Source organism: Heloderma suspectum, chromosome 4 (genome assembly GCF_057233095.1).
Source record: "Heloderma suspectum isolate Gila_16-S chromosome 4, 16-S_ref, whole genome shotgun sequence".
Lineage (NCBI taxonomy): Eukaryota > Metazoa > Chordata > Lepidosauria > Squamata > Helodermatidae > Heloderma > Heloderma suspectum.
In genome coordinates, this window is record NC_139461.1 from 312,226,680 (window position 1) to 312,253,376 (window position 26,697).

General features: G+C 47.0%; 1 protein-coding gene across 2 annotated transcripts in view; it reads right to left on the reverse strand.

The window, feature by feature from the left end:
* NOL4L (nucleolar protein 4 like) overlaps positions 1 to 26,697 on the reverse strand; it is a 163,498-nt gene that overhangs the window by 26,746 nt on the left and 110,055 nt on the right. For both annotated transcript variants that reach the window (XM_084854573.1, XM_084854575.1), the window contains one exon: positions 7,284 to 7,425. In XM_084854573.1, coding sequence (XP_084710699.1) covers positions 7,284 to 7,425 — 142 coding nt within the window. The remainder of the gene's footprint in view (positions 1 to 7,283; positions 7,426 to 26,697) is intronic.

Sequence of the window (26,697 nt, forward strand, 5' to 3'; positions counted from 1 at the left end):
GGGTTCTGGGGTGGTTTGTTAACCATGGCAGCAACCCATCCTTGCTGGGTTCGGACAACACACTAAGCCGCGCCAGCAAGGGTAATTAAGCAAATCAGGCTGGAATGTGACCAGCACACACACTGTGGTTAAGAAGTCACCGTGGCTTCTTAACTGCCTGGCGAATGTGCGAACCAGCCCATTGTGACGGTACCCATGTCCCAATCCCTGCATCACCTGACATGAACTCTACCTGCCCTGCAGTCTTTTCCTAATGCCTTTTTGCTATCCTTCTGTGCCAGTCCATTAGCACTAATTGGCTCCCTTCTGCGGCTTTGAAGTTTTATAAGGATTCTTGCAGCAGGATGACACCTGGCCAAAGGCTTCCAGGCAGTTACATCACATGGGTTTTGTTTTGTTTTTCAGTTTGGGTCACCTATGCTCTCTAACACTGCATACAGACAATAGCTTTCTTAAGACTTAGAAGTGGTAGTGAAGGGCTGCCACATCCTACACTAATCTTTATTTTTTCTGCCCTGGTCTCTGATTTTGCAGGGGGGTAGAGCACTTCAAGCAGAACCTCCATGTTTGGAGGCAGGATGTACCTCTGAATATGAGGTGCTGGGTTTCCAGCTAATCACAATTAGAAGAAGGATGCTTGACTAGATGTACCTTGGGTGCGGTCCAGCAGGGAACTTTTCACTCTCAACATTGTCCCTTTCCTGCTATCAGTGCCTCCTTGGAGGAGAGTGTGGAGGAGAGACAAGGGAACCAGCTGTGAGCCATCTAGCCCCTTCATGAAGTGTTTGAACAAGGCAGCTGTGAGTGGCCTTGAAAGGGATGTCCCCTTTTGGTAATGCCACTTTCAAGGTTTGCCCAAGGGCAAGCACAGCACCCTACTTGACTTATGGATAATGAAGTGTTGAGGTGGTATTTTTCTTGAGGATCCCTGGTGAGAGGGGGGGAGGGGAGGGATAAAGGCAGGGGGGAACTGTGGGGGGAATGGGTTCTGAATGAGAGGCAGGCCAGTCTCCATCAGAGTCCATGTATTATTATTCTTTCTTTTGGTGTGGAGTTGGTGAAGGATGTAAGGATGTTTTGGGTTTAATGGGCTGGGAATAGGGCAAGACAAATGCACTTTAAGAATTTATAATTTTTATAAATTATGCACTGTACGGTGATATTGTGAGATTTGTGTTTTATACAGCAACTCTGGAGATATTTGTGGAAACTGTTTTCAGTTATTTATTTTTTGCTATTTTAGTAATGATAGGGTTATTGCCGTGAAATATATTATGTCTCAATTCTTTGAAATTTGTAGTTATGTCATGCCTTGCTTTGTTACTACGCTAGTTACTCCTTTTTGATGAAGTGTTTTTATTGGATGAATTATTTCCTGAATGGTAGCTATGAATTCTTATTCCATTTCTTTGAAGCACTGGCATGATGATGATCTATTATAGATTGTCGTTTTATTATTACTGTTACTTATGTTTGCTGTAAACTGCGTTGAGAGCCATTTTATTGTCCAAAGGTGGTGTAAAAAATAACATTGATTGATCCGATGTCCCCGAAGAAAGCCAAAAATAATAAATAAATAAATAAATAAATAAATAAATAATAATCAAATCAAATAAAAATAGTTCCCTGGAATGTTACGTGCACTAGGTATACAAAGCTGCCATATGACTTCGTAAGTCTGTTGCGACAGTGCATGTCACAGACATATTTCCCCAACCTAGTGCCCTCCAGATGTGTTGGGCTACAACTCCAAGCATCCCCACAACTGACGGCCATGCTGGTGCGGGGAGCTGGGAGCTGTAGTTCAGCATATCTGGAAGGCATCAGGCTGGAGAAGGCTGATCTAGATGAAGCTTTAAAAAAACAACCTATGTGAAAGCATATGCACTTATCCATATATGTAATTTTTTTTTTAGAACAGGAAAGGGAGGACACCAGCTGTGCAAGTTTACCACTCCCTTTGAGCGATGCTCTGCCATTCAAGAGCATTTGCTTTTCTTCCCTTAGGAGTAGAACTGGGTAGATCAAAAGCTGCTGACTATCCAGAATAATCAATTTCACTCCCTCCATTGGCTTGCATGGGAGTAGGAAAAACTACAGCAATTAGGACAGGAATGAGCAGCCGTTGCCTTTTCTACTAGGCTCCCCACACCCATTCCAAAAAAGTCACACTCTGAAAAACATCTGTTCACAAAAAGGAACAGCAAGTGAATTAATTTCATTAGTTAGGATCTGCCAGAGCTAGCGCTAGTGACAGACAGCATAATGCACTGGGATAAACAATTAAAAAAAATTCTAAACCAGTTGCAGACCGGCTCCAGGGATTGTGTTCGGGTGTGTGTTCTGTGGAGTAGCGATGTCACAGTCACTAGCCAACAGGCAGCCACCACAGCTGGCTTTTCCCTGGTGCATACTGAACTGCACCAAAAAGAACATTTCCCCCCACTCCACCGTTTGTTGGGGAAAGGGGCGGGGGGATGGGTTCAAGGGTAGCAATGGGAACCATTCCTTATAAAATAGTATGTCTTATCTTTATTCTATTGTCGGTTATTGTAGGCTGGCTAGCGACGGACTCCCCTCCACGTGCACAAAATTGCTCGAAGCCTCAAATCATGACAAGCCTCTGGTATGCCACAGAGACGGCTTTCCTTTATTCAGGGCCAGCTCGACTGCACCACCAGTCCAAGCAGTCACTTGGGGCGGCAATATGCTTATGGGTTACCAAAGCAGCACCAGTGTACTATCCAAGGAGAGCACCCCAGGACAGCCACGTCTTAGAAGATACTGGGGCACAACTCTCAGAGACTGACAGAGAGACCGGCAAAGTTCACACAATCTCACACCAGGTCCTTATCCACTAGCCCAACCCACCCAACGAGCACCAAACTGTAAGGCCTCCTATGGATTTCAGGACATCAGCCCCTCTCTCCAGATGTTCCCCCTCACCCTGCCCCACAGCTCTTCTTCCCACAACCACATCTACTCTCTGCTTTCACTTCTGCTTTTGGCAGGATCTTCACATTCTTTTGTCTCTGGTAAGCTCATTCTTGGATGAAAGCAATGCAGGTCTTGGCCTCCAAAGTCTTCTAGCCCCATTGGAGAACTAAATTGTGTTGCACTGTACCACCTGAAACTGAGTCAAACTGCAAGGGGCAATCCCTGCCTTGTCCCCAACTCCAAGCTCTTGTCACCTTCATCAGGAATGCTTGCCACAGTAAGTGGACTTATGGACTGCTGGATGTTCCTCCCACCATCCAGCGGTCCACAAATCTACTTGCCACCTTTTGCTCTAAGCCAGGACCCACTGGGCTGAGTGTAACCCCACCAGGGGATCAACAAACCTCCTGCTTTTGCTGGCTGCCTGGGGCTGCAGAAAGAGGAGAAGTTGTCATGCATCAGGAAGGCCACCATACGTGGCTCAGCACGTTAGGTCACGGGACTTGCAGGTCTGTCCTAAGCCTAGAGCTGCCAGCTGCTTCTGTTATTAATTTCATCAGCCATTCTATCAGTCTCTGGGCGACATATAAAATAAAAACAAACTTGGCTTGAAATTTCTTCAAGACCCCAACCGGCCTTTTGTCAGAAGCGGGAGGCTTTGGAACAAGCCTCGGTGTGGGCAGAGGCAGGAAGGGCTGTGCCCCAGCACCCTCCTCCCGTGGGCCCTGCCTAGGAGCAGTGCTCGGACAATAGGCTTTTCTTGCTCTAAACATAGGGAGGTTTTCTTCCTCCCCTCGCCCCTGGCTCACAGCAGCACAAACCAGTGCTGGGTGCTCCCGGGGACCAGGCGTTTCTTGTGGGGCTTCTGCAGCTGCCTCTGCACAGAGGCCCCTGGGGACAATGAAGGATTCAAGCACTCCAGGAAACCAGAACAAGAGTCAATCCAGTAACTCTGCCCAAATGCCATGGAGACGAACTTTGACCCACGCGCCTCAACTTCCACCCCCTTATTTACTCTCGAAAGCTAACAAGTTTTGCAGAGTTAACACAACACCTCCCCATCCCAGCTGGCTGCCTCCTACGCATCCCACACAGCTCACCTTTGACCCCTCTTAATTACCTGCACTCCCCTCCCCAAAGCAATTGGCCCTCCCCTCCCCGAACACACTTCCCTCCTAGAAACCATTCAAGCCACACCAAGCTGCAAGTCCCACATGGCATCTGTCCACACCCCCCAGGAATTGGTCCTTCCCCTCAGTGGCGATTGGGGAGGTTAGAGGAACTTCCTAAAGCAAAGCCAGTCATGCTCGGGACCCCACTGGACCCCTCAGTCCTGATGGGGAAGTCACAACTACGGCTGGGTCACAAGTGCCCATCAGAGTCTACCTTGCCCTGTAGGTGGGAAAATGCCACTGTATCCCTTCCACCTGTTCTTTCCAAGAAGCTGACGATGGAGGGGGGAAGATGCATAGCACAGAGCCTTCAAGGCATTTTTTTATTTTAACCAAGCAACTGCCAATGGAACCGAGGAGCAGGAGTTTTCGTTTTAAGACTAAGATCCTAGCTCTCATGAGAACAAAAGAAACATTACTGTGAAATATGTTCTACATGTGCAGGAAGTGCTTTTTTTAAAAAAATGCACATTTTAAAATCTCAAAGCTTGTAACTAAACCTTAACATTAATTTGGCATTTAATGGGCAAGAGTCCTTGGCAGGAGAAAAACCCTAAATCTCGCACAGCAACAGCAATCCAACCCAAACACAGCAGTTTGGCTTATGAAATCCCCAGACCTATCAAATTTGGCTAGTACCCTATCAGATCCTTGTTCTATCCAGAACAGTATAAGAGGCCAAGAAGGTAATTCGTAAACATCAGGCATAAACATTATTTGGAAATGTAGCAGCAAAATACAACCAATGTTGTGGTAGCTCACGGGGAGTAACAAGGCACTGGACATGGAGCTACTGCCGCTCAGCCTCTTTCCCTTTCTTCCTTGTAATGTTTAGCTACAGGCTGGGATTAGATGCTATGTTTGACACATGATGATCTATCCTGAGCTTGTGTTTTGGGGGTCCCCCCCTTTTTTAAAGAAATAGCAGCTGCAGGGGCTCCTGATCAGGACTGGGACTGCAACTTGCGCCACGGAGGGGGAGGTTGACTATGTTGTTTTCCCACCCAAATGTGCCTCTCCCCAGCTGGTATTTGCCCCTAAAGGTGGCACTTTGTGTATGGTGGGGGGGGGGGATTTTCTGTGGGGAAAAAGCACAAGGGAAGGGTCTGGCCAACCCACCCACTCCTTGCAAACCACAGTCCTGATCCGGACCAGGAACCCCACAGCTGCTATTTCTAAAACAAAACAGAACACAAGCCCAGAAGAGTGCGCCGAAGGCCAAAAGGTGTGCCATGCTGTCGCCATGCTGTGTGCTGCCCTGTCCCCATCTCACATCATCGGCTGTTGTAACACCTGGTCCCACCCTTAAAGGGTGGCTGGAGGGGGAATTCAGTAGAGACTTTCCAAGGGCTCACTCTCAGAATCATTTTTCCACGGCTACCTTGGCTACAGGGAACTGCCTCAGACCAAAGGGGCTTCCGGATGGACAGCTCCTAGCACCACTAATCAGAAGACATTGTGTGCCTATTCTGTATTTTCCTCCTTAATGGATTTTTTGTGGAAAGAAAGAAAAAAGACAAAAACAGTAATGGGAAAACACAGGAGGGTTACAAGCAGAAGACAATGTTGTTTGGCCCTCCGGTAAAATTCTGGAAACGAGGCAGGGTCATTGCCTGACAAACGCCTTGATTTGAAGCACCGCCAGTCAGGTCATCGGCCCACCTAGCCTGCTCTCCTGCCTACCCTGATTGGCAGTAGCTCTCCAGGTGCAGGAAGGGTCTTTCCCAGTCCTGCCATCTCAGGTTCTTTAGCCAGAGAAGACAGGGATTGGACCAGAAGTCCTCTGCCTACAAAGCACATGTTCCAGCCCTGAGCTATTAGCACTTTGCTGTGGAAGTCACTGGTCACTGCATTGCACTTTCCAGAATCGTGGACTCCAGCCACCAGAGATAACAATCACGCTACTGTTCACATCAAGGATGGCCATATTCTGTGTTCTTGTGGACTATTCTACTCTCCAGACAAGTCTGGAGGCCAGAACAACCCAACCCCCTCAAGGATGGCCAAATTCTGTAAGGAAGCTGGCAACATCTAGAATGCAGTAAGACAACATGCACCAGGGCAGTATGAAGTCATCAAACAGAGGGGTGGCCTAGGAACAAACATGCTTCCTCAAAGATGCCATGAGCTGACAGTTCAACAGTAGTATTTTGCTGGAGAGAGCAATGCCGTAACATCCATATGAAATCTACATGGTGTCTTGTATTTTTTTTTCTCCTAACAAATGAAATGGTCAGCAATACACATACACACACAGAGACCAATTAATCATATCCTGATTAACATTTGGTAGAGCTACTAGGGGCCAGATGAAGCTTGGTTTAGACAATGACTTCAGCTTGGCCTACATATAGGGAAGGACGAAGTGCTGTTTCACCTGGTGTGGATTGTACCACTTCAGGTGGAAGGTGGGGGAAATCACATTTTTAATACTCTACTGAATTTACTTTTGAAAAATCTCTGCAAGAAGAAAACTAACACATCAAGGAGCAGACTGGGTTAGAAGAGGCTCCCTCCTGCTGTGCTCATTTTCAACTGGCAGAGAGATCTTTACACAAGCGGGAACATTTAAATACGGCACCCCCTGAATGCAGCATGAAGTGGCACAGCCCACTGTGCCACCAACTCATATTGTTGCATGTGCATAGCAGACCTTAACTCGGAGTGGCAACCTTACTATTCTATGAGGGGGTTGGACGCGATGGTCTTACAGGCCCCTTCCAACCCTACTATTCTATGGTTCAGATATTGCTGGGGTGCCTGCCTCTCTCTCAACGCACTTTAAGCTCCAATTTACCCCTTCACCTAAATAAGTCAGAATTATTTTTTTAAAATGTGATTGTAATTGCAGGATAGGAGTTACTGAATTACCATCAGAGAAGGATTCAGGCTATGATGACATTGCTGCAAGGATGCCCTCCGTCACTGGCCTAGAGTCAGGCACATGACCAAAGAGCACTAATTTCATCAAGAGATGCAGAATTTGCATTTCCTACATGAGTGGTCAAGGGGTCAAAGGGCAGAGGGACCCATGCCCACTCCAGATGCCCACAGTCTCACGACCTCTGCCCTGTGAGCGGGGTACTTGATCGAAATGGTGCAGTGAAAGATCAGTGAGTTTTGAAGAGGATTTCCCTGCCCCATCTCCCCAAAAGGGCACAAACTGCCACTCACCATCCTCCTGGCTGGGGATATTCTGTGGGCTGCGCATCCCTTCCTCCTGGCTTGGGCTCAAACTGGAGTTAAGATGCTGGTCAGCTGACATCCATGTGGAGTCACTCATATCAAAGTCCTCACTGCTCACCGATGTCTCATCCTAGAGGTAGACAAGAAAGGGTTAAAAGATGCAAGAAAGGGAGGGGGTGAGGAAGCCGCTGCCTTTCTATCACCCCTCCCCCTCCTTTCCCCCAAATTGTGGCTCCAGACTTCCCCAACACAGCTCATTTCCCGCTGGGGCTTCCTGTTTGAAGACGTGAAGACGAGGAATGGCACAGACCATAATTAAGGACAATCAGACAAGGCCTGCTCCCAGGGACAGATGGCTTTTGCCCTGCCCAACATTCACCCCTATCTCCCTCCTCATGGCAGAGTGCCGCCTACACCAGCCCAGCCCTATGAGCCTATGCTGCTGGGGCACAGCTTGTACCCATATTGGCTAGTTCAACCGGCTCGGCTTAAATTAGTTACTAAAAGCAGGGAGCAGACAAGGGGATGCTTGTAGGAAGTTGGTGTGGAAGAAACACAAGCAGCTATGGACGGAGATCCCGATACACACACCACAATCAGGAGATTCTGGGTCTGGCCATTCTTTATAGTCTCCGCAGCCTTTTCCCCTGGCATACACAACACTCATGTCTAAGTCTTATCTTATTTATCCTCCCAACCACCCCAAAAGGCAGGTTAAGAAGGGGTGACCTGCACAAGGTCACCAGGGAGCTTCTCAGCCAAGTAAAGATTTGACTCCAGGATCTCCCATGTCTGAACACACCCTCCCGCCATTGCGTCTCCAACATTGTGCTTCTCTTCTGCATCCACTGTTTGTCCTCAGGGTGCCAGGGGATTCAAAGACGGCAGAAGAATGCAGGCCCTGCCCCAGAAGGCTCAGCAATGTCCAAGAGAGGGACAAGGATGTTTTAGGCCTATCTGGGTCAATGTATCAACATATAAATTTGAAAAATAGAGTAGAATGAATAAAGCAGGGAGAGGCGAGCATTCTGGGACTGATAGGCAAAGAAAATACATATTAAGAGAGCAATGCAGGTAAGGCACGGCTAAAGCATTAACAATGGTACCATGTTATATTTGGGGGCAGAGTAGAGGGAGGCAGACGTGGGGCATGACAAAAAAAGTATTTGCATTGCTGCTAGGTTTTATTCTGGTTGTACTGTTATATGCGGTTTTAAGCTTTCATTATTACATTATTTTATGCTGCGCTTTGTGGTTTTAATTTTTGTGAACCGCCCAGAGAGCTTCAGCTATTGGGTGGTATAGCAGTGCATTTTAAGACCTTTTGCAGCAAAGGGATTTGTGCCTTTGGTACACATGAGGAATACATAGTCTCATTTGTATTGCATGTCACCACAGTCGCTCAGTGTAGAATCAATGAACTGCCTAGAAATTGAAATGCTCCTAAGGACAAAATCACACTTGGCCTGAAAGCAGGTAGAGGGGTACAACCCACATCCATCCCCACCCTCAAGGCGCCCTTGAGAAGTGGGCCTCTGAGGCAGATATGGAGGGGAAACCCGTCCGTGCGTAACAAGAAGCTTGGCCCACAGTCCAGAGACAGGAATGGCAGAAAGTGGGATCACGAGGAGAAAAAGAAGGATCGCTGCCACCTCTGCCTGACTAGGTGATAAAGAAACCCTCAAATTGATAAGCAACATGGGGTGACAGTGTACAGTACATTCTGCACTCACACAGAAAACACACTTCACATCAATTCTGAAGCCCCAAAGCTGGAGAATGAACTTGGCACTCCAACACCACTATAATATAAATGGGGAACCTTGAGAGAAGAGCAGCTAAAGTAAAATTGGAAAATGCCTATAACATGCCCCCATTATAATGCTTTTAAAATCCAATTTAACAAATTATTTTTTCAGACACTTATACCAATATTTAATGCTATTTCCAGCTGCTCCAAGTGCTTCACATATGTTATCGCAGTAATCTTACAGCAACTCTGTAAGATAGGCTGGTATTACTACCGGGGGGGCGGGGAGAGATGGGGTGCACAGAGAGAGAGAGAGAGAGAGAGGGAGGGAGTGGTTTGCCTAAGGCAACCTAGCGAGTCAATGGCAGAGAGAAGATTTCAGTGGGGGCCGCTCTAGCACATTCTCCCACTTCAGGCATCTGACCAAGTGATCACTAGTCCACAAAAGCTTCTGCTGCAATACATCTATTAGCTTAAGGTGCCACTGGTCCTTGTTGGTTAAACCACAAACTTTCTCTACTTCTTTCTAGAGACAGAGGTAGTAAACTTTGTTCATGCTAAGTAACAGAATGCGACTCTCCCCACAATGGCCTGCAGGTGAAAGCGGTCCTATGTGATGAATTCTTTGCTGTATGTACACTGCTGCGGGAAAACAGCAAACACACAAAGTATAAATGGCAATACACCTCCTCCTTGCACATGTTGGGGAGCTGTGGGGCTCAAGGGGCATATGCATGGGTATTTATGAATGTCATTCACACTGTGCTGCTCCCACAAACCCAGGGTGAACCTGTGGCAAAAGCCCTTTGGTCTGGTCCTGCAAAATAGTTCTTACATTCTCATGACCAGAACACCTGTTCTCACGTTTTCATGTCCCCAAATCTTAACACAACCAGAGGCAGAAGAAATGTAGTGGGACAAGATTGGCCCCTTGCACTGTTAAAGCTTCCCAAAACCTCTGGATCTGTGAGGAGGAGGAGGAGAACAATTCATCTCACCAAAGAGAGACATCTTGCCAGGAATGACTCGGTACATGCAAACCTGTTCACTGCAAAGGTCTCCTGCACAAGCGCCATTGAAATTAACAAGAAGCGTGCACTTTCACATTCCCCGTTTATAGAATCATAGAATAGTAGGGCTGGAAGGGGCCTACAAGGCCATCAAGTCCAACCCCCTGCTCAGTGCAGGAATCCAAGTCACAGCATCCCCAACAGATCTCGTCTTGAATGCCTCCAGTGTGGGAGAGCCCGCTACCTCCCTAGGGAATGGGTTCCATTGTCGTATTGCTCTAACAGGAAGTTTTTCTTGATGTTCAGCCGGAATCTGGCTTCCTGTCACTTGAGCCATTCTTCCGTGTCCTGCACTCTGGGATGATGGAGAAGAGATCCTGGCCTTCCTGTCTGTGACAACCTTTCAAGTACTTGAAAAGCGCTATCATATCTCCCCTCAGTCTTCTCTTCTCAAGGCTAAACATGCCCAGTCTCTCTTCACAGGGCTTTGTTTCCAGTCCCCTGATCATCTTTGTTGCCTTTCTCTGAACTCTCTCCAGTTTGTCTGTATCCTTCTTAAAATGTGGTGCCCAGAACTGGACACAATACTCCAGGTGAGGCCTAACCAGTGCTGAGTAGAGGGGAACTAGTACTTCCTCAGATTTGGAAGCTATGCAGCCCAAAAGAGCATTGGTCTTTTTTGCAGCCACATCACATGGTTGGCTCATATTCAGCTTGCGATTGACAACAATTCCAAGATCCTTCTCACTTGTAGTGTTGTTGAGCCACGTATCGCCCATCTTGTAACTGTGCATTTGGTTTCTTTTTCCTAGGTGCAGAACTTGGCATTTATCCCTATTAAATTTCATTCTGTTGTTTTCCGCCCAGCACTCCAGTCTATCAAGATCACTTTGAATTTTGTTTCTGTCTTCCAAAGTATTAGCTATCCCGCCCAATTTTGTGTCATCTGCAGATCTGATCAGCGTTCCCTGCACTTCCTCCTCCAAGTCATTAATAAAAATGTTGAAGAGCACTGGGTCCAGGACTGAGCCCTGTGGTGCCCCGCTCGTTATTTCAATGGACTTATGCAAGAGAGGTAAATGTTGCTTTTTACCTTCTTCTTTTGGTACCACAGCAAATTGTTGTGGGTGCTTCCTGCTTATCTCTCGGCTGAACTATATTCCATCTATGGATTCTTAGTTGCTGGAAGCGGAGCAAACACACCCTCTCAAAGGTCGTGGAAAACCTTGCCTGGCATCTCCGCAGCACTTCCTATGGCATTGATCGCATTCCTGTCTCCCACTCCCGCCATCAAGAGGACATTCTCATGTACGCACACTCTCCCCCTCTCCCTCCTTCCTAACCTTCACTGTGCTTTAAGACACAGGCCTTGGATGGCTTCCAGAGCCGGAAAGGTCAGCCACAAGATTTCAAAATCATCAGCATCGCTATAAAGGCAGTTGTTGAGAGCCTGAATGAACGGAAAAGTGGGGGGACCCCTCCCTAAAAGGCCCCTGCGGCAAGGGCTGACAGAGCAGGACTCCATGCGATCCCCTGTTCCCAAGCATTCACTTCAATGGGTTTTCTGTCTTGCTTTTCCTTGCTGAAATGAGAGACAGACCACATCCCTAATCATGGGCTAGAGCCGATGCGCATATGAACTGAGACTTCTCTGCTCTGTCTGGCCTTGTCTTTGATTTAGAACAGTCTTTCAAACGCTGCACAAAAGGAAGAACAAGGCCACCACTGGCCCACCTAAATTCACAAACTGACATCTGACCACAGCCAGCCAGATGATCCAGTGAAGGTCCTAGGCTGGGCATGGGGACTGAACCCTGACTGTTAGCATCTGGTAGTCAGAGAGGTATGGTCTCTGCACATAGATATGCAGTCTCTTGACCATCAGAAGTCACCAATAAGCTAGCAGTCACCGATAAGCCCATCCTCCATTTATGTATCTAACCTGTTTTTAAAAGCAGTAAGCTGGTGGCTTTCTCAACATCCTGTGATAATGAGTTCCACAGGCAGAGCTGGAAAAATCCCAGGTTCTAGGTTACCTGGGCTAAAGGACTGATTTTAGCACCTATGAACCAACCCCTTCCAGCCCTAACCAAGGCTGCTGCCTAAAATCTGATATCATCTCCTTCAGAAAAATGAGTTCCGCAATCCCCTGCTATAAGTCATCCACGTACTGGGTAAGGAAATGCTTCCTTTTCACTTTCCTTCCATCTGCTGCCTATCCATTTCAGGAGGACACTCAAAGGCGGTGCATTTTATAAAGACATTTTTGCTCCCTATGTACTCTCTTTACACTAGTCACAGCTTTACAAGCCTACACCATATTCCACCCCATTTATCCCATAATGGGATAAATCCCATTCATAATCTGAAGTCTTTTTCACAACGAAAATTACAACCCACCCACCCCAACCCTAACTTTTGAGTTGTGTTTTCTGTGTCCATCCCTCTGGGGCAACAAGAACAAGAATACATAGTATTCTAATGGAGAAACACCATCTCCATTTTAATTTCCCATCCCATCCCATCCCATTCCAGACAATTCTTTCCAGAAACAATGAGGGTCTAGGGGCTTGGGCTCCCCTCCCCAAGCAGGCATCTTTGCTGTGGAAAGCAGCTCTGTTCCCCACCTCCCACTCACCCCTGTATTTTTATTGCAGACAAACATCTTCAGAGCAGGCCCAGGCACTCACTCTTCCTCTTCCTGTCCTGCTGGCTGCAGACAGACCTGCTCAAACAGGGCAGGAAGTGCTGGCTTCATCCTGCCTCCTTCCCCCACCCCAAATCCCCACTGAGATGCGCCCTGCAGGGAGTTTCCTGGAATTTATTGCTTCTGTACATAAGACTGCCTGGCTTATAAAAGTGGATGCAGAACACAATGACCTAAGGAAGCTCCTTCAGATTCATATTTGCATGAGGAACAGCCACTAACTAACCTGTGTAGACTTCCACAACAGAATCAGCACGTGTGGCCTGTTATGGAGCACAAAGACAACACAAAGGACTCTGCTCATGATGAGCACACTTTTTATTTTGGCAAACACAGGGCAAGATCAACAAGAGGGACGCACACAAGCTAAGATGTCAGGGACATTAATAAGAAATGGGTGAATTATACATGGTGTGGAGAAAGTGGATAGGGAGAATTTTTTCTCCCTCTCTCATAATTCTTGAATCCAAGGGGTCACCCCCTAAAGCCGATTGGTGGGAGATTCAGGACAGATAAAAGGAAGTCCTTCTTCACACAGCGCAGAGTCAAACTATGGAATTTGCTACCACAGGCTGTAGTGATGGCCACCGGTTTGGATGGCTTTAAAGGGGGACTGGACAAATTCATGGAGGATATCAAAAACTTCTACTCCTGACAGCTATAGGCTACCTCCAGTATGAGAGACACTATGCCTGTGTACACCAGTTGCTGGGAAACGTGGGCAGGAGGGTGCTGTTGCACTCGTGTCCTACTTGTAGGTTTCCCACAGGCAGCTGGTTGGCCACTGCAGGAACAGAATGTGGACTAGGTGGACCCTTCGTCTGATCCAGCAGGGCTCTTATATTTTCATGATCTGGCACACCTGGTTTAAATCCCTGTTCAGCCATGAATTTCCTGGGCAGTCATGGGCAAGAAAAAGTCTCTCCACCTCAGTCCCTTGTCCATAAAAATGGGAATAACAGCGCTGTGTGCATGCAACAATTCCATGAGAACACAAAGAAGTCCACAACTGGCATTGGCCTCTTATCCAGTTTCCAGAGAGTCTCGGCTTTATTTATTTTTTGAAGCAAATTCCTACCATTCTGGATGTAAAGACAGGTTTGAAAGTGTGTGGCCAGTGCATGATGAAATCTCAAGAGATGGGGGTGGAGCTGCACAAGGTTTCCTGTGGTCAGAGGTGGGGCTTCTGCACCCTGCATAGTTCCTTGCCCTCCTTAAGAGTTGCAAAACCAGAATAAATTATGCAAAAGAGAAATTATGCAAATGTGTCCAGTTTACACATGCTTATACAGGCTTCAGCATTCTGCATTTCTTGATGCAGACATTGCCCTGATAATACCAGCCTACCTCACAAAGGTATGAGAAGTGACTCTGCGTACTGGAAGTGCTACAGAAATCCATAATAAGGAACTCTGGCACAGTACCAGCAGCAACTTTTTCTGGTCTATACAAAACGATCCCATCCTGAATGCATACAGGAAACAGACGGGCACATTTTGCCCACCTCTTTCACTGCCAAACCCATAAACCTTAAGAACTTTAATTACTTCAGCCGTTCACATGATGCCCAACACTACAGCATCTGGGCTCTATTGGGACTTGCCCAGGTAGCTCTAATTACAGAATTAAGACCAAAGTAGACACAGTGGTGGCAAACCCATTCATCAGAATCCAGTTACCACTGAATTCCTCTAAAGTGGGGGAGGGATCGATTTGAAATGCAGCTCAGGAGGGTGGGAGAGAGATGCCAAATCTTTAGCCCACCTGTATCATGTCATTTCTGCCCCTGCTCACAAACACTTCTCTTCCACTGTTTTTCTCCTGGTGAACCACTAAGGCAATTCCCACCAAGAGAAAAATCATTGTGGAAATGTGACTTTGGGGAGAAAGTGTGTGTGTGTGAGAGAGGGGGGGGGAGAGAGAGAGAGCGCGCACGCACGCGCGTGCATTCAGCACACATACCCTCCCAGGCCATGACCATGCGTTATCAGAGTTCAGCACAGCATGTATCCTAACACACAGGTTATGGTACTGTACTGTGCAATTTGATTCTCTTGCTCTTACAGGGCTTCCAAAATCCATAGTCTCAAGATATATTGGGTTGAGAACGTAAGAAGAGCCCTGCTGGATCAGACCAAGGTCCATCTAGTCCAGCATTCTGTTCACACAGTAGCTAGCCGGCTGCCCATAGGAAACCCACAAGTAGGACATGAGTGCAACAGCACCCTCCCGCCCATGTTCCCCTGCAACTGGTGTACATAGGCTCACTGCCTCTGATACTGGAGGTAACATATAGCCATCAAAACTAGTAGCCATTGATAGCCTTCTCCTCCATCAATTTGAGACCTTAGCCTGAGACCTATCGCTCAGTCTAATCTACCTCGCAAGGTTGTTGTAAAGATAAAATGTTATAATTTATATCTATGGCACCTTTCAACCAAAAGAAATCCTCAAGGCACCTCACATAGGGTAAATTAATGGGGGGTGGGGACACACGACAACTGTGTGTGTCACCCTGAGCTCCTTGGAGGAAAGTTGAAACAAAAATGCAATCTATCATTTTTGGAATACAAATGCAATCAATCACTCAATCAGACAAACAAACATCAACCTCCACAGGTCCCTGGAGGCAGTACACAACTAGCAGAAGCCACCTTGTACTGAGTAGCTCACCCAGCTTACTTTCCATGCTTGCTGTAGGTATGTTCTAGAGGGAAAGGGTACCTACCCCATTTTCTGTGGGGTGCTTCTTATACAAACTTAAAGAAAGGCTAGAATAACACAAAGCCTGCACATCTGGTTCTCCTTTCAAAGCTGCGTGGGGGTGGGGTGGGGTGGGGACACAAGACCATGATGCAGACAGGGAGACACATACTGCGCGCCCACGGGCAAGCCCCATTCATCACCACCGGAAGAGCTGCCTTCTGTTGGAAACAGAAAGGACTGCATTGGAACTGGGACTCTTTGATTTCCTCCCTCACCCCAGTTGTGCCCTAGAGTGCCAAACCAGGAGCATGGGAAGCTCAGTCTTCTTAGCACGAGGCCCTGCACCTCTAGGTCACCTCCTGCCCTCAGTTGTTCTTACCCAGCAGCCAGCACAAGTCACTCCAGATCTTCTGGAATAGGGAGAGGATTAATCCAGAAGCGCCTCCTACTGCCCGTAATCAATCATAAAGCATTTCGACAGCGCTTAATAGTATTTTGCATTTATACAGCACTTCTGAATGTCCAAAGCACTTCACATACACTGTCTTGTTTTAATCCTTACAGTAACCCTGTAAACTGGGTCAGCTACTATCCCCATACTGTAAACGGAGAGGGCTGAGAGAGAGCAGCTTGCCCAAGGCTACCTAGTGAGCTCATGGTTGAGTCAGAGGCTTTCCAATTCCCCAGTTCAGCCTCCCCCAGAAGGAAAGATGGTATCATTAGGGGCATCCCCACACAATCACTCCACCATGAAGAGTGTGCAGCCCACACTGGTCCTGCTACTGCCCGCATCAGTCAAGCAAATGGGCAGAGATGAGCTTGGGCTCAAGATACGCAGGGCGTGGACCACAGGATTCAGATGTGCTGCGTAAGTCCCTATGTTCTCCAAAGAAAGGTTGGGTGCAGATGTGCCCCAAAATTCAAGGTCTTCACAAATATGCAAAGGCATGTTAACATTCCATTGGGGGAAAATAATTGCTACAAGCCCTGCAAAGCATCATCCACCGGGACTGGAAAAGTCCCAGAGGCCTATGCAATGCCTCTCCATCTGCTGATCAACACACATCCCAGCCTGGGCATCCTGGATCCCAAATAAATCACAGAAAGAGAGCCATCCTGGGGATGTGAACTTATGCAACTGGTGCTTGTCTAACCTGCTCTTAAAGGCTTCCAGAAACAGTGATCCCACCACACCCCAAGGCAAACACCACTCTGGCAGCTAGAAACCCTTTCCTAAAGTCCAGCCTAAATATTTTCTGTTGAGGTTTATGCTGAAAACTTTCAGCATCTTTTCCCCTCTGCAAAGGTGAGAGCCCTATTAGAATGGTCCAACCCCAGAGGTTAACGGATCCTAATGGTTTCCAGTGGGCTCTGGGGGATTTTTTGGTTGGCATGGCTGATGCTCTTGTTGAAGCCCTGGTCACTCTATGGGACACCGAATTGAGTCAGGTGGTTGACACAATCATTCCCAAATGCCCTCTCTCCCTTGTCAGAGCCAACTAGCCTAAGTATACCTTGGAAGCAGAGGGAAAGGAAGCAAGCGGGATGACAGCTGGAGCACAAACGGTGAAAGAGTATTGCACAATCCAACTGAACACAGGTTAGAGCTCATTATCAAGCCTACTTTGTGGTGGTGAGGATAGCAAAAAAGGAGTCTGTTTCCATCTCTATTGTATCTTTACAGTGTCGTCCAGCAGATCTGTTCTGGATGGTGAAGGGTGTATGATGACCTGTCCCTGAAAGGGAATTGGTCACTCCCTCGACAGCTTGCTGTGTCAAATTTGCATGACATTTGCAGGGTAAAATCTCCCATATCCAGCATGACTTGGACTCCATGGTTAGTGCAGTTCCATTAATAGAGGTATCCAGAACATTGTCTGGTCCAGTTGTATTGGATAAATTCCAGTTGCTTAGGCCCAGGGGTGAAGACAAGGTCCTTGGATAAGTTCGATCAATCACTTGTATGACCAACCACTTGTATGAATGAGTTTGACCAACCTCTTGCCCATCTTGGCTTGTTACACCTAATAAGGAGGGGATGGCCCAGTGGGTCCAGGAGATTATAAGTTCCTCCCTGAGAGAGGGAGCAGTACCAGCTTCTCTGGAAGAAGCAGAACTCCGACCATTCCTGAAGAAACCAAACTTGGACCCAGTCAGTTGCTAGCATTCCCTTCTTGGCCAAGGTCCTTGAGTGAGTGGTTGCTGATCAACTCCAGGCACTCTTGAATAAAGTTGATTTTCTAGATCAATCCAGCTTTAGGTGTGATTTTGGGACAGAAACTGCCTTGGTCACCCTGTGAGATGACTTTTGCCAAGAGAGAGACAGACAGACAGACGGACGGACGAACAGAGCGCAACCCTGATGTTTCTCTTGGATCTTTCAGTGGCTTTAAATACCATCAACCATGGTATCCTTCTGGATCAGGTGTCTAAGTTGGGGGCATTTTTTTTTTTGCAGTGGTTCCATTCCCACTTGGATGGCAGTTTCCAGGTGGTGGTACTGGCAGATTATTGCTCTGTTCCATGGCAATTACATCACAGGATTCCGCAGGCCTCGATTTTATCCCCCATACTATTTAGCATCTACACGATACTGCTGGGAGAGGTTAACCAAGGATGTAGATTGAGGTGTCATCAATATGCAGGTAACACCCAGCTTTACGTCTCTTTTTTGTCTAACTGTGATGAGGCAGTTAATGCCCTGAATCAGTGCCTGAGTAGGGTAATTATTGGATGAGAGCCAATAAATGGAAACTTAATCCAGGCAAGATAGAGACACCGTTTGTGAATGGTTCTGTTGAGAAGTGTTCACCCTGTTCTGGAGGCGGCTGCATGAAGGAGCAGGTGTGCAGTTTGGGGGGTGCTCCTGGATCCAACAATGTCACTTGAGGCATTGGCTAGAACTGCTTTTTATCAGCTTAGGTTGATATACCAGCTCTGATCTTATCTGGACAGAGATAGCCTGGTGATAGTAATCCATGCTCTATTAACCTCCTGGCTGGATTACTGCAATGTGTTATACCTGCGGGCTACCTTTGAAAATGGTTTCGAAACTTCAGCTTGTCCAAAATAGAGCTACTAACTGGGACTGGTCAATATGATCATGTGACATCAGGGCTTTTTCAGTTGCACTGGCTTCCTGACTATTTCTGGGCTCCGGCCACCACAAGTGTCGGTGTGGACCTTTAAAGCTCTAAACAGCTTGGGGCCAGAATACCAAAAGGAACATCTCCACCCACATTTACTGGCCTGGACTCTCAGGCCATCTTCAGAGGCCCTCCTCTGGGTACCCCACCAAATTAAATTTGGTGGGTGGCTACAACAGAGAGGGACCTTCTCAGCTGTGGCACTCGGCTTATGGAATGCTCTCCCAAAGGAGGCTTGCCTGGCGCCCACACGGTGACCTTTTAGCACCAGCCAAAGACATCCCTTTTTTCTCACGCATTTAAGATTCTAGATTTTATAGTCTAGATTTATCAGTAGAGCACTGGAATGGCTGCTTTTATATATTTTATTTTGTATTCCCTATGCCAATTACTGTTGTGTTTATTGCGTACTGTTCTTATTATTTTATCACGTAATCTGCCCAGATAACTTTTTGTTACTGAGTGGACCCAAAAAAATAATACATAAATAAATCCTTGGCTAAACCCACCCCACATTTGGATTTAACCAAACTACTGGCAGCTACCCCACGTAGCAAAGGCATCCAAAGCTCCCAGAAAATGCTTTGCAGGGGTGAGCTGCACAACTGAGAAATCAGCTACCAAACCCATCTCTCTGTGAGCCTCTTTGTTGTTTTCAGAAGCAGCCTGTCTCTACCAGCTAAGCTCTGCACTTGCCAACAGGCTCACCAGAGTGCTTATCATAGCCGGCAAGAGCCCATGCCAGGAAGATTCACTGTGAAGCCCTTCCTGTGCCAGCCACAACACCCGGCTGTGCCTTCTTCATGCCACAAGGATCCCCATGATAAAAGGCTCAGCCAGGAAGACGCCTGCACTGGACTCACAGTTGCCACCAGCTGTGTGGTAAAACAGGGGGACCCGAGTGAGATGAAGCACAGGTGCATGCAGACCATGGGAGCTGAAAGTGCATCAGCTGTGCATACCACCAACATCTCTTCAAACCTCTCATGTGGAGAAGTGTAGCTTTACCTCACAAGTAGGCAAAAATACACAAACCCTCCCCTACTCCCAAACATTAGACTGAAGAAATAGAAAATATATAAAAACAGAGAACTGCAGGCTCAGAAGTAACTCAGTAGATCATGCAGAGCAGCCCCCTGTCCAGAGAAAGGACATTCTTTGTCTGACCATCCTTGGCAGATGCAGGACCAACATTCTCTTAATATTCCACATCCTCCCTCAGCAGTGTATTCCAGCATAATAACTCTTGAAGTCAGAAGGTACTTCCTAATGTTTCACCAAACTCAACCTCCGTGTAATTTGAAAAAAAGACTTACGTTCACAAAATTTAATGGCTCACAATATTTTTATTTACTAGCCACTTGCCCAGACATGCCTGTGCTAGACAGTTGTCATGTGTTGATGGCTTGAAATAAATACAAGACCAGCTCGCTTTCTACTTACAAAGGTTTCCCTTCCTGGCTGTCTGGAGCCACTCTCACTTGTCACAGGCCACCACACAAACGTCTGTTCATAAGCCTGTTTAAAACCTTTGTTCCTTCTCTTATCCTCAGTAGATAAGTGAACAACTGTCTCTTCCCCATGCCTACCTGCAATCTCAGATCCTTTTTAAAATCTGAAAACTATCAACGTATGCCACACCGGCACACAAATACAAAAAAGCAGCTGGAATTTAGTTTAGATTTGAAATATTCCACCTTTCACCAGTTCTCTTCAAAGGCAAAAATCACAAGACCTGTCTGATGGTGGGGCCCTAGAACAACACAGTGACCAAAGTGTCCAGTGTTTGGGACTCCTTCACAAGACCATATTCTACATGTTTTCCACAAACCAGGGCCAGGGAACGTGGGAGAAGAAATACATCTTCCATCATGTGAATTGGTCCATTCTATCTGGCTGCCCCAGCTCTACTCACGGGCTGCTCAATCTAATCTGCCCCCCTCGACTTCCTTTCAGCTTGAGAGCCAGGCAGCTCTTTTCTTTTCCTCCCGGAGTTCTCAGGAGATTTCTCTCTGCTAATTCCTTCTTTCCTGTAAACAAACTACAAATGAAACTTTCATTAGAAAATAGAGCGCAAATCCATTACGGCTGCCCCTCTCTGGACTGGCCTCCTCAGCAACCACACCACGCCAGGGATGACACAGATGACAGCGACAGCAATGGCCCTAATCAGCTAGCACAACCTCTCGCCCGGCCTCTCCCAGCCTAAACTTCCTCCACCCTCTCCTCCAGTTCCCTCCCCCTTCCAGCTCATAGGAGAGATCCTCTCAGCCTGCAGTAAAGTTCCACTACTAACATTCAATAGACTGAAGGTTTAGGGTCATGGAATATTTACTCAGCTCCTTTTCCGAAAGAGCTACCAAACCCCTGGCAGGTACGTTCAGAAGGCAACACCCAAAGAATGAAGCAGGCACTCCTTGCACAACTCTGCATCCGCAAAGACACCTTGCACCTGCTCCGGCACGTCTCACCGGCCCAATATCCCCACCTGGTCCCACCTGTCACGACTGTGCGTTGCATTTGCAACACTCCCCTCCCACTATGGGAAAGAGCTTTATAAACATTTGTTAAGGCTTCCAGCTTTCATGAGAGCATAAAAGATAATGCAGACACAATGTATTTATTGACTGGTTCACTTTTTTGAAGGGGCCACTGGCAGTTCTGAAATTTAGAACCACAGACTATGCCTGGAATGTGCCCAAGGAAAACATCCTAACTTAGGATTTGCACTCCTCCATTTTTAGCCCTCAACTCCAACCACTCTTCTTTCTTTGGAAAACAGATCCCCCCCAAAACCACCCCGTGACACAGTTTTGCTACCAATGACAAGTTAGAGAGCTCTTGATGTAACCCTGCCTGGTTGGTGTAAGAAGCCAGCACTATCAATAACCTCATTCTTTTACAGACAGGGTCAGTTTCTCTAGCTTGTGTAAGATTCCAAAGTTGCCAACACCCTGGTCCATCTCCTTCCCCCACCCCAGAATACTAACACCATATCCTTCCAATTTTGGTGTTCAACTTTAATGCAACTAACCTTTGCATTGCCTATTTCACCATTAACAGCCCTTTTATGGAATAAAAACTGGGGGAGAGGAGGAGGGAAAGCACAGCCACACCAAGAATTTTACATTAGAGGGGGCTTGCTTTTCACTACTCCTAATACAGATTTCCTGCCACTCTGCCCTACACCTACCTGGGTCCACAACACCAATGAGGCTGGGCTGGACTGTGTCTGCACTGGAGCATCTCCAAAAGAAAAAATATTTGGGTGAAGATCCAAAGAGCTACTTTAAGTATGAGCAAGGGCTTCGGCACACCCAGTGCGATTTTAACTCTTTTTTTTGGCTTTGAATTAGATCACAGCCACAAGCTGCTTTGCTTGGACATCTCCTCAGTTTCAAAAGCAATTTTCCAAATGGCTCATGGGGGCAGCGGGGAGATGCTGTTCAAGATAGGTAAGCCAGAGCCTGGCCTTTGTTTTTAAATACACAGTCCTTTGTTGTGCAGCCTGTATGGTGTCCTCTATTTACAGTAAGCCCAAGTGTCCTCCACCCCTCCCCATTATAAGATTTTATTGTATTTATTGCCAGCAAGAGGTCCGCCATGTTTGACAGGCAGTATGTGTATATTATTAGTGGAAAGGCCACGGCCACAGCCTGAGCAAAGCACAGAGCCAGGCCTATTTTTCAAGACCTGGCTCTGCTCCCATTCTGACCATGGCCTCCCATCCTGGGGAAGGTGGGGATATACCCCCACACTTCCATTCTAAGTGTTGTGTTTCCTCCTTCCACCACCTGAACTTGACTCCTGGGTTTGGAGGAGGGAGAAATGTTCAAGAAAAATGTACCCACCCCAAAAGTCTGAAGCTGCCTTCAAAAAAGAAAGAAGGATCATAGAATCATAGAACAGTGGGGTTGGAAGGGGTCTATAAGACCATCGAGTCCAACCCCCTGCTCAGTGCGGGAATGCAAGTCAAGGCATCCCTGACAGATGGCTGTCCAGCCTCAGCTTGAATTTCTCTGGTGTGGGAGAGCACACTACCTCCCTAGGTAATGGGTTCCATTGTCGTATTGCTCTAACAGTCAGGAAGTTTCTCCTGATGTTCAGCCGGAATCTGGCTTCCTGTCACTTGAGCCCATGATTCCGTGTCCTGCATTCTGGGATGATCGAGAAGAGATCCTGGCCTTCCTCTTCATGGAAACCTTTCAAGTACTTGAAGAGTGCTCTCATATCCCCCTCGGTCTTCTCTTCTCAAGGCTAAGCATGCCCAGTTCTTTCAGTCTCTCTTCATAGGGCTTTGTTTCCAGTCCCCTGATCATCTTTGTTGCCTCCTCTAAACCCTCTCCAGCTTGTCTGCATCCTTCTTAAAGTGTGGTGCCCAGAACCGGGCACAGTACTCCAGATGAGGCCTAACCAGTGCTGAGTAGAGGGGGACTAGTACTTCCTGGGATTTGGAAGCTATACTTCTACTAATGCAGCCCAAAAGAGCATTGGCCTTTTTTGCAGCCACATCACATTGTTGGCTCATATTCCGTTTGTGATCGACAACAATTCCAAGATCCTTCTCGCTTGTGGTATTGTTGAGGCAAGTATCCCCCATCTTGTAACTGTGCATTTGGTTTCTTTTTCCTAGGTGCAGAACTTGGCATTTATCCCGATTAAATTTCATTCTGTTGTTTTCCGTCCAGCGCTCCAGTCTATCAAGATCACTTTGAATTCTGTTTCTGTCTTCCAGGGTATTAGCTCTCCCACCCAATTTTGTGTCATCTGCAAATTTGATCAGCATTCCCTGCACCTCCTCATCTAAGTCATTAATAAATAAGGAAGTCATTAATAAGGAGGAACACTGCTCCCTCTCAACAGGGTCCCTCTTCGTAGGTCATCTAATATCCCTCTCCCTCTCTCCCTCATAATACTAGAATCCAAAGGGGTCTTCCCATGAAGCTGATTGGTGGGAGATTCAGGACAGAGAAAAAGGAAATAGTTCTTTACACAGCGCATAGTTAAACTATGGAATTCGCTACCACAGGATGTAGTGATGGCCACCACTTTGGATGGCGTTAAAAGGGGGTTAGACAAATTCATGGGGAAGAAGGCTATCAATGGCTACTAGTCTTGATGGCTATGTGCGATCTCCAGTACCAGAGGCAGTGAGCCTGTGTACACCAGTTACTGGGGAACATGGGTGGGAAGGTGCTGTTGCACTCATGCCCTGCTTGCGGTTCCCTGGTCGACAGCTGGTAGGCCACTGTGTGAACAGAATGCTGGACTAGATGGACTCTTGGTCTGATCCAGCATGGCTCTTCTCATGTTCTTATATACTATCCGATTGTGCGGAAGCAGGATTGGCCCTGACTGCAACATTACCACCCAGCTGCTGTGCCTTAACTTTACCCACAGGAATGAACAGCAACTATCAGGCCCAGTCCAAGGCAGGTTGCTGCCTGCAGTTAGCCCTCACTGCTGCTACCCCACTTTTCATTGTTCTGGCTGCCTCCAACCTGATCTGTTTGGTTGCGCCCACTCACTCATCTTTTTGGCGCATATGCACACACGTCTCACTGCCGCTCCCACCCATCAGCTGGCTTCCACCTTGTGCAGCAACCGTGGGACACCTGCGAGAGGTCAGCTGAGATATCACAAGAACTCTGGGACTGCACCTGTGCAGGCAGGCACAGCCAGCTGGGTTGGCTGGCCAGCCAGCTGGCTGCCCAAGCACGTCAGGTGGGCAGGAGGCACACGAGTGAGAGAGCAGCCACTTCTTGGTCCTGCTGGCTGGCTGGCTGGCTGGCTGCCTGCATGGAGGGGGAGAGCGGCGCAATCTGCCACTCTTCCCATATTCCGCCACCTGATGCACCCACATCAGGCTGCTTCATGGTATGGCTGGCCCTGACAGCCATTCACCTATTAGGGAATAAATGCACTTGGGAATGGGGGTAAGCCTGCAACCCGGGCCTCACACATCCCAAGACACTGAAAAGCAATCCAGCTGCGTGTTAATCTGGACAGCCCACCTCATCCTCTGCAAAGCCCCACCCTATGTTCTGTTTCTTTCTTTTTTGAATATATTTTTTATTTTATCTTTATAAATGAAATAAACAATACCAAAATTACCAACAACCTGATCAATACTACAATTTCCCAATAATACAATATTCTGATGAGGACACCACAATAACAAAAAGAGAAGGAAAAAGGAAAAAAAAAGGAAAAGGGAGGAGGAAAGGAAGTGAAGTAAAAAGAAGATTCTTTCCCCTTCCCTCCCTCTCTCCCTCTCCCTCCCCTTTAAAGAATTAAGTTTTAACTCCAATACCCCCCGGCCTCCGATGCCATTCTATTTTAAAAACTATATAACCTTAACAATCTTACAGTTTAATAAACAACCTTACATTTCAATATCATATCATCAATATGATCCCTGTCCAAAAGTCTGGAGAATCATAGAATCCCTGTCCAAATGTCTGGAGATGGTGAGTAGCTGGATGGGGAGGAACAAGCTGAACCCTGATAAGACTGAGGTACTTCTGGTGTGAGACAAGAGGAGGCTGGGGGATGTTGACCTGGTGTTGAATGGGGTACAGCTACCCTTGAAAGACCAGGTCCGCAGCCTGGGGGTCATTTTGGACTCCCAGCTGTCCATGGAGGCTCAGGTGGCAGCTGTGAGCCGGACAGCACTGTATCAACTCCATCTGATATGGCGGCTGCGCCCCTTCCTTCCCGACCATCTGCTCCCATCGGTAGTACATGCCCTGGTCTCCTCTCGTTTAGACTACTGTAATGCGCTCTACATGGGGTTACCCTTGAAGACGGTTCGGAAGCTGCAGCTGGTACAGAACGCGGTGGCTCGCCTGATTAAAGGCAGCTGCCGGCGAGATCACTCCAGTGTTGAAGGAGTTGCACTGGTTACCAGTTGTTTTCCAGGCCAAATTCAAGGCGTTGGTTTTGACCTTTAAAACTCTATATGGTTCTGGCCCAGCCTATCTTAAGGAGCGCCTCTAGCAACACCAGACAGGCCGCTTAACAAGATCAGCCTCAGATGGCCTTCTCTCTGTCCCATCAGCCAGGACAGCTAGACTGGTGGGGACGAGGGAGAGAGCCTTTTCTGTGGTGGCCCCCACTCTGTGGAACTCCCTCCCTAGGGAACTCCGTCATGCCCCCTCTTTAATGAGCTTCCGCTGTGCATTAAAAACGTGGTTGGTCAGGCAGGCATTTGGGGTGGGTTAGGGTATTTTAGAAAATGTTTTTACTGTAGAATTTTATAGTTTGAAACTGTTTTATTATATACACTTTGTACATCGCCCAGAGTGGCTGGGTGACCAGCCAGATGGGCAATTAATAAATTTAATAAATAAATAAAAAAATCAATCTTATATCAAAGAAACAGGTCTACAATTCATTCCCAGGAGCCTATATTATTATTATTATTATTAATAATAATAATAATAATAATAATGGTGTTATATAATAATAAAACTTAATATAAACCTTCAACAGTCAGTAATGTATTTTATACTAGATATATAAGTACACAATATACCCTCAAACAATAAATTTAAATACAGCATGCCATATCTATTTTGAAATAAAAACCTAGGTTCTGTCTCTTGATCAGCCCAGAGTGTGTCCAAATGCTGGGAACTGGCTTTTAAATGTGAAATAACAACAAATATTTGGATAGCACTTTCAAGTATACATTATCTAGTAATGCTTAAACAACCCTAAAGTAGGTGAATATTATTATCTCCATATTACTGTTGGCAGGGGGGGGGGGGGCAGGGAGACAGAGTTAGGACCAAAGTAGAAGTGACACTAAATGTGTCAATTGCAATCATGTCCTTTTTCGGTTTGTTCAAATTAAGAGCAGGGGTGGGAGAGATCTAACCCATTCCTTCCCCCATTGTGATTCCAATAAAAAAGAGATTCCCTTGCATCTGCTATCAGCACATGGGGATCCTCCTCTGGCAAAGGCCATTTAGCAAGTTCATGGCAGAAGCAAAATTTGAACCAGGAACATCCTGGTTCATAGTTCAGTCTCTCAGCCACTACACTATGCCAGCTTTCTGGTGTACAATTGTATTTATGA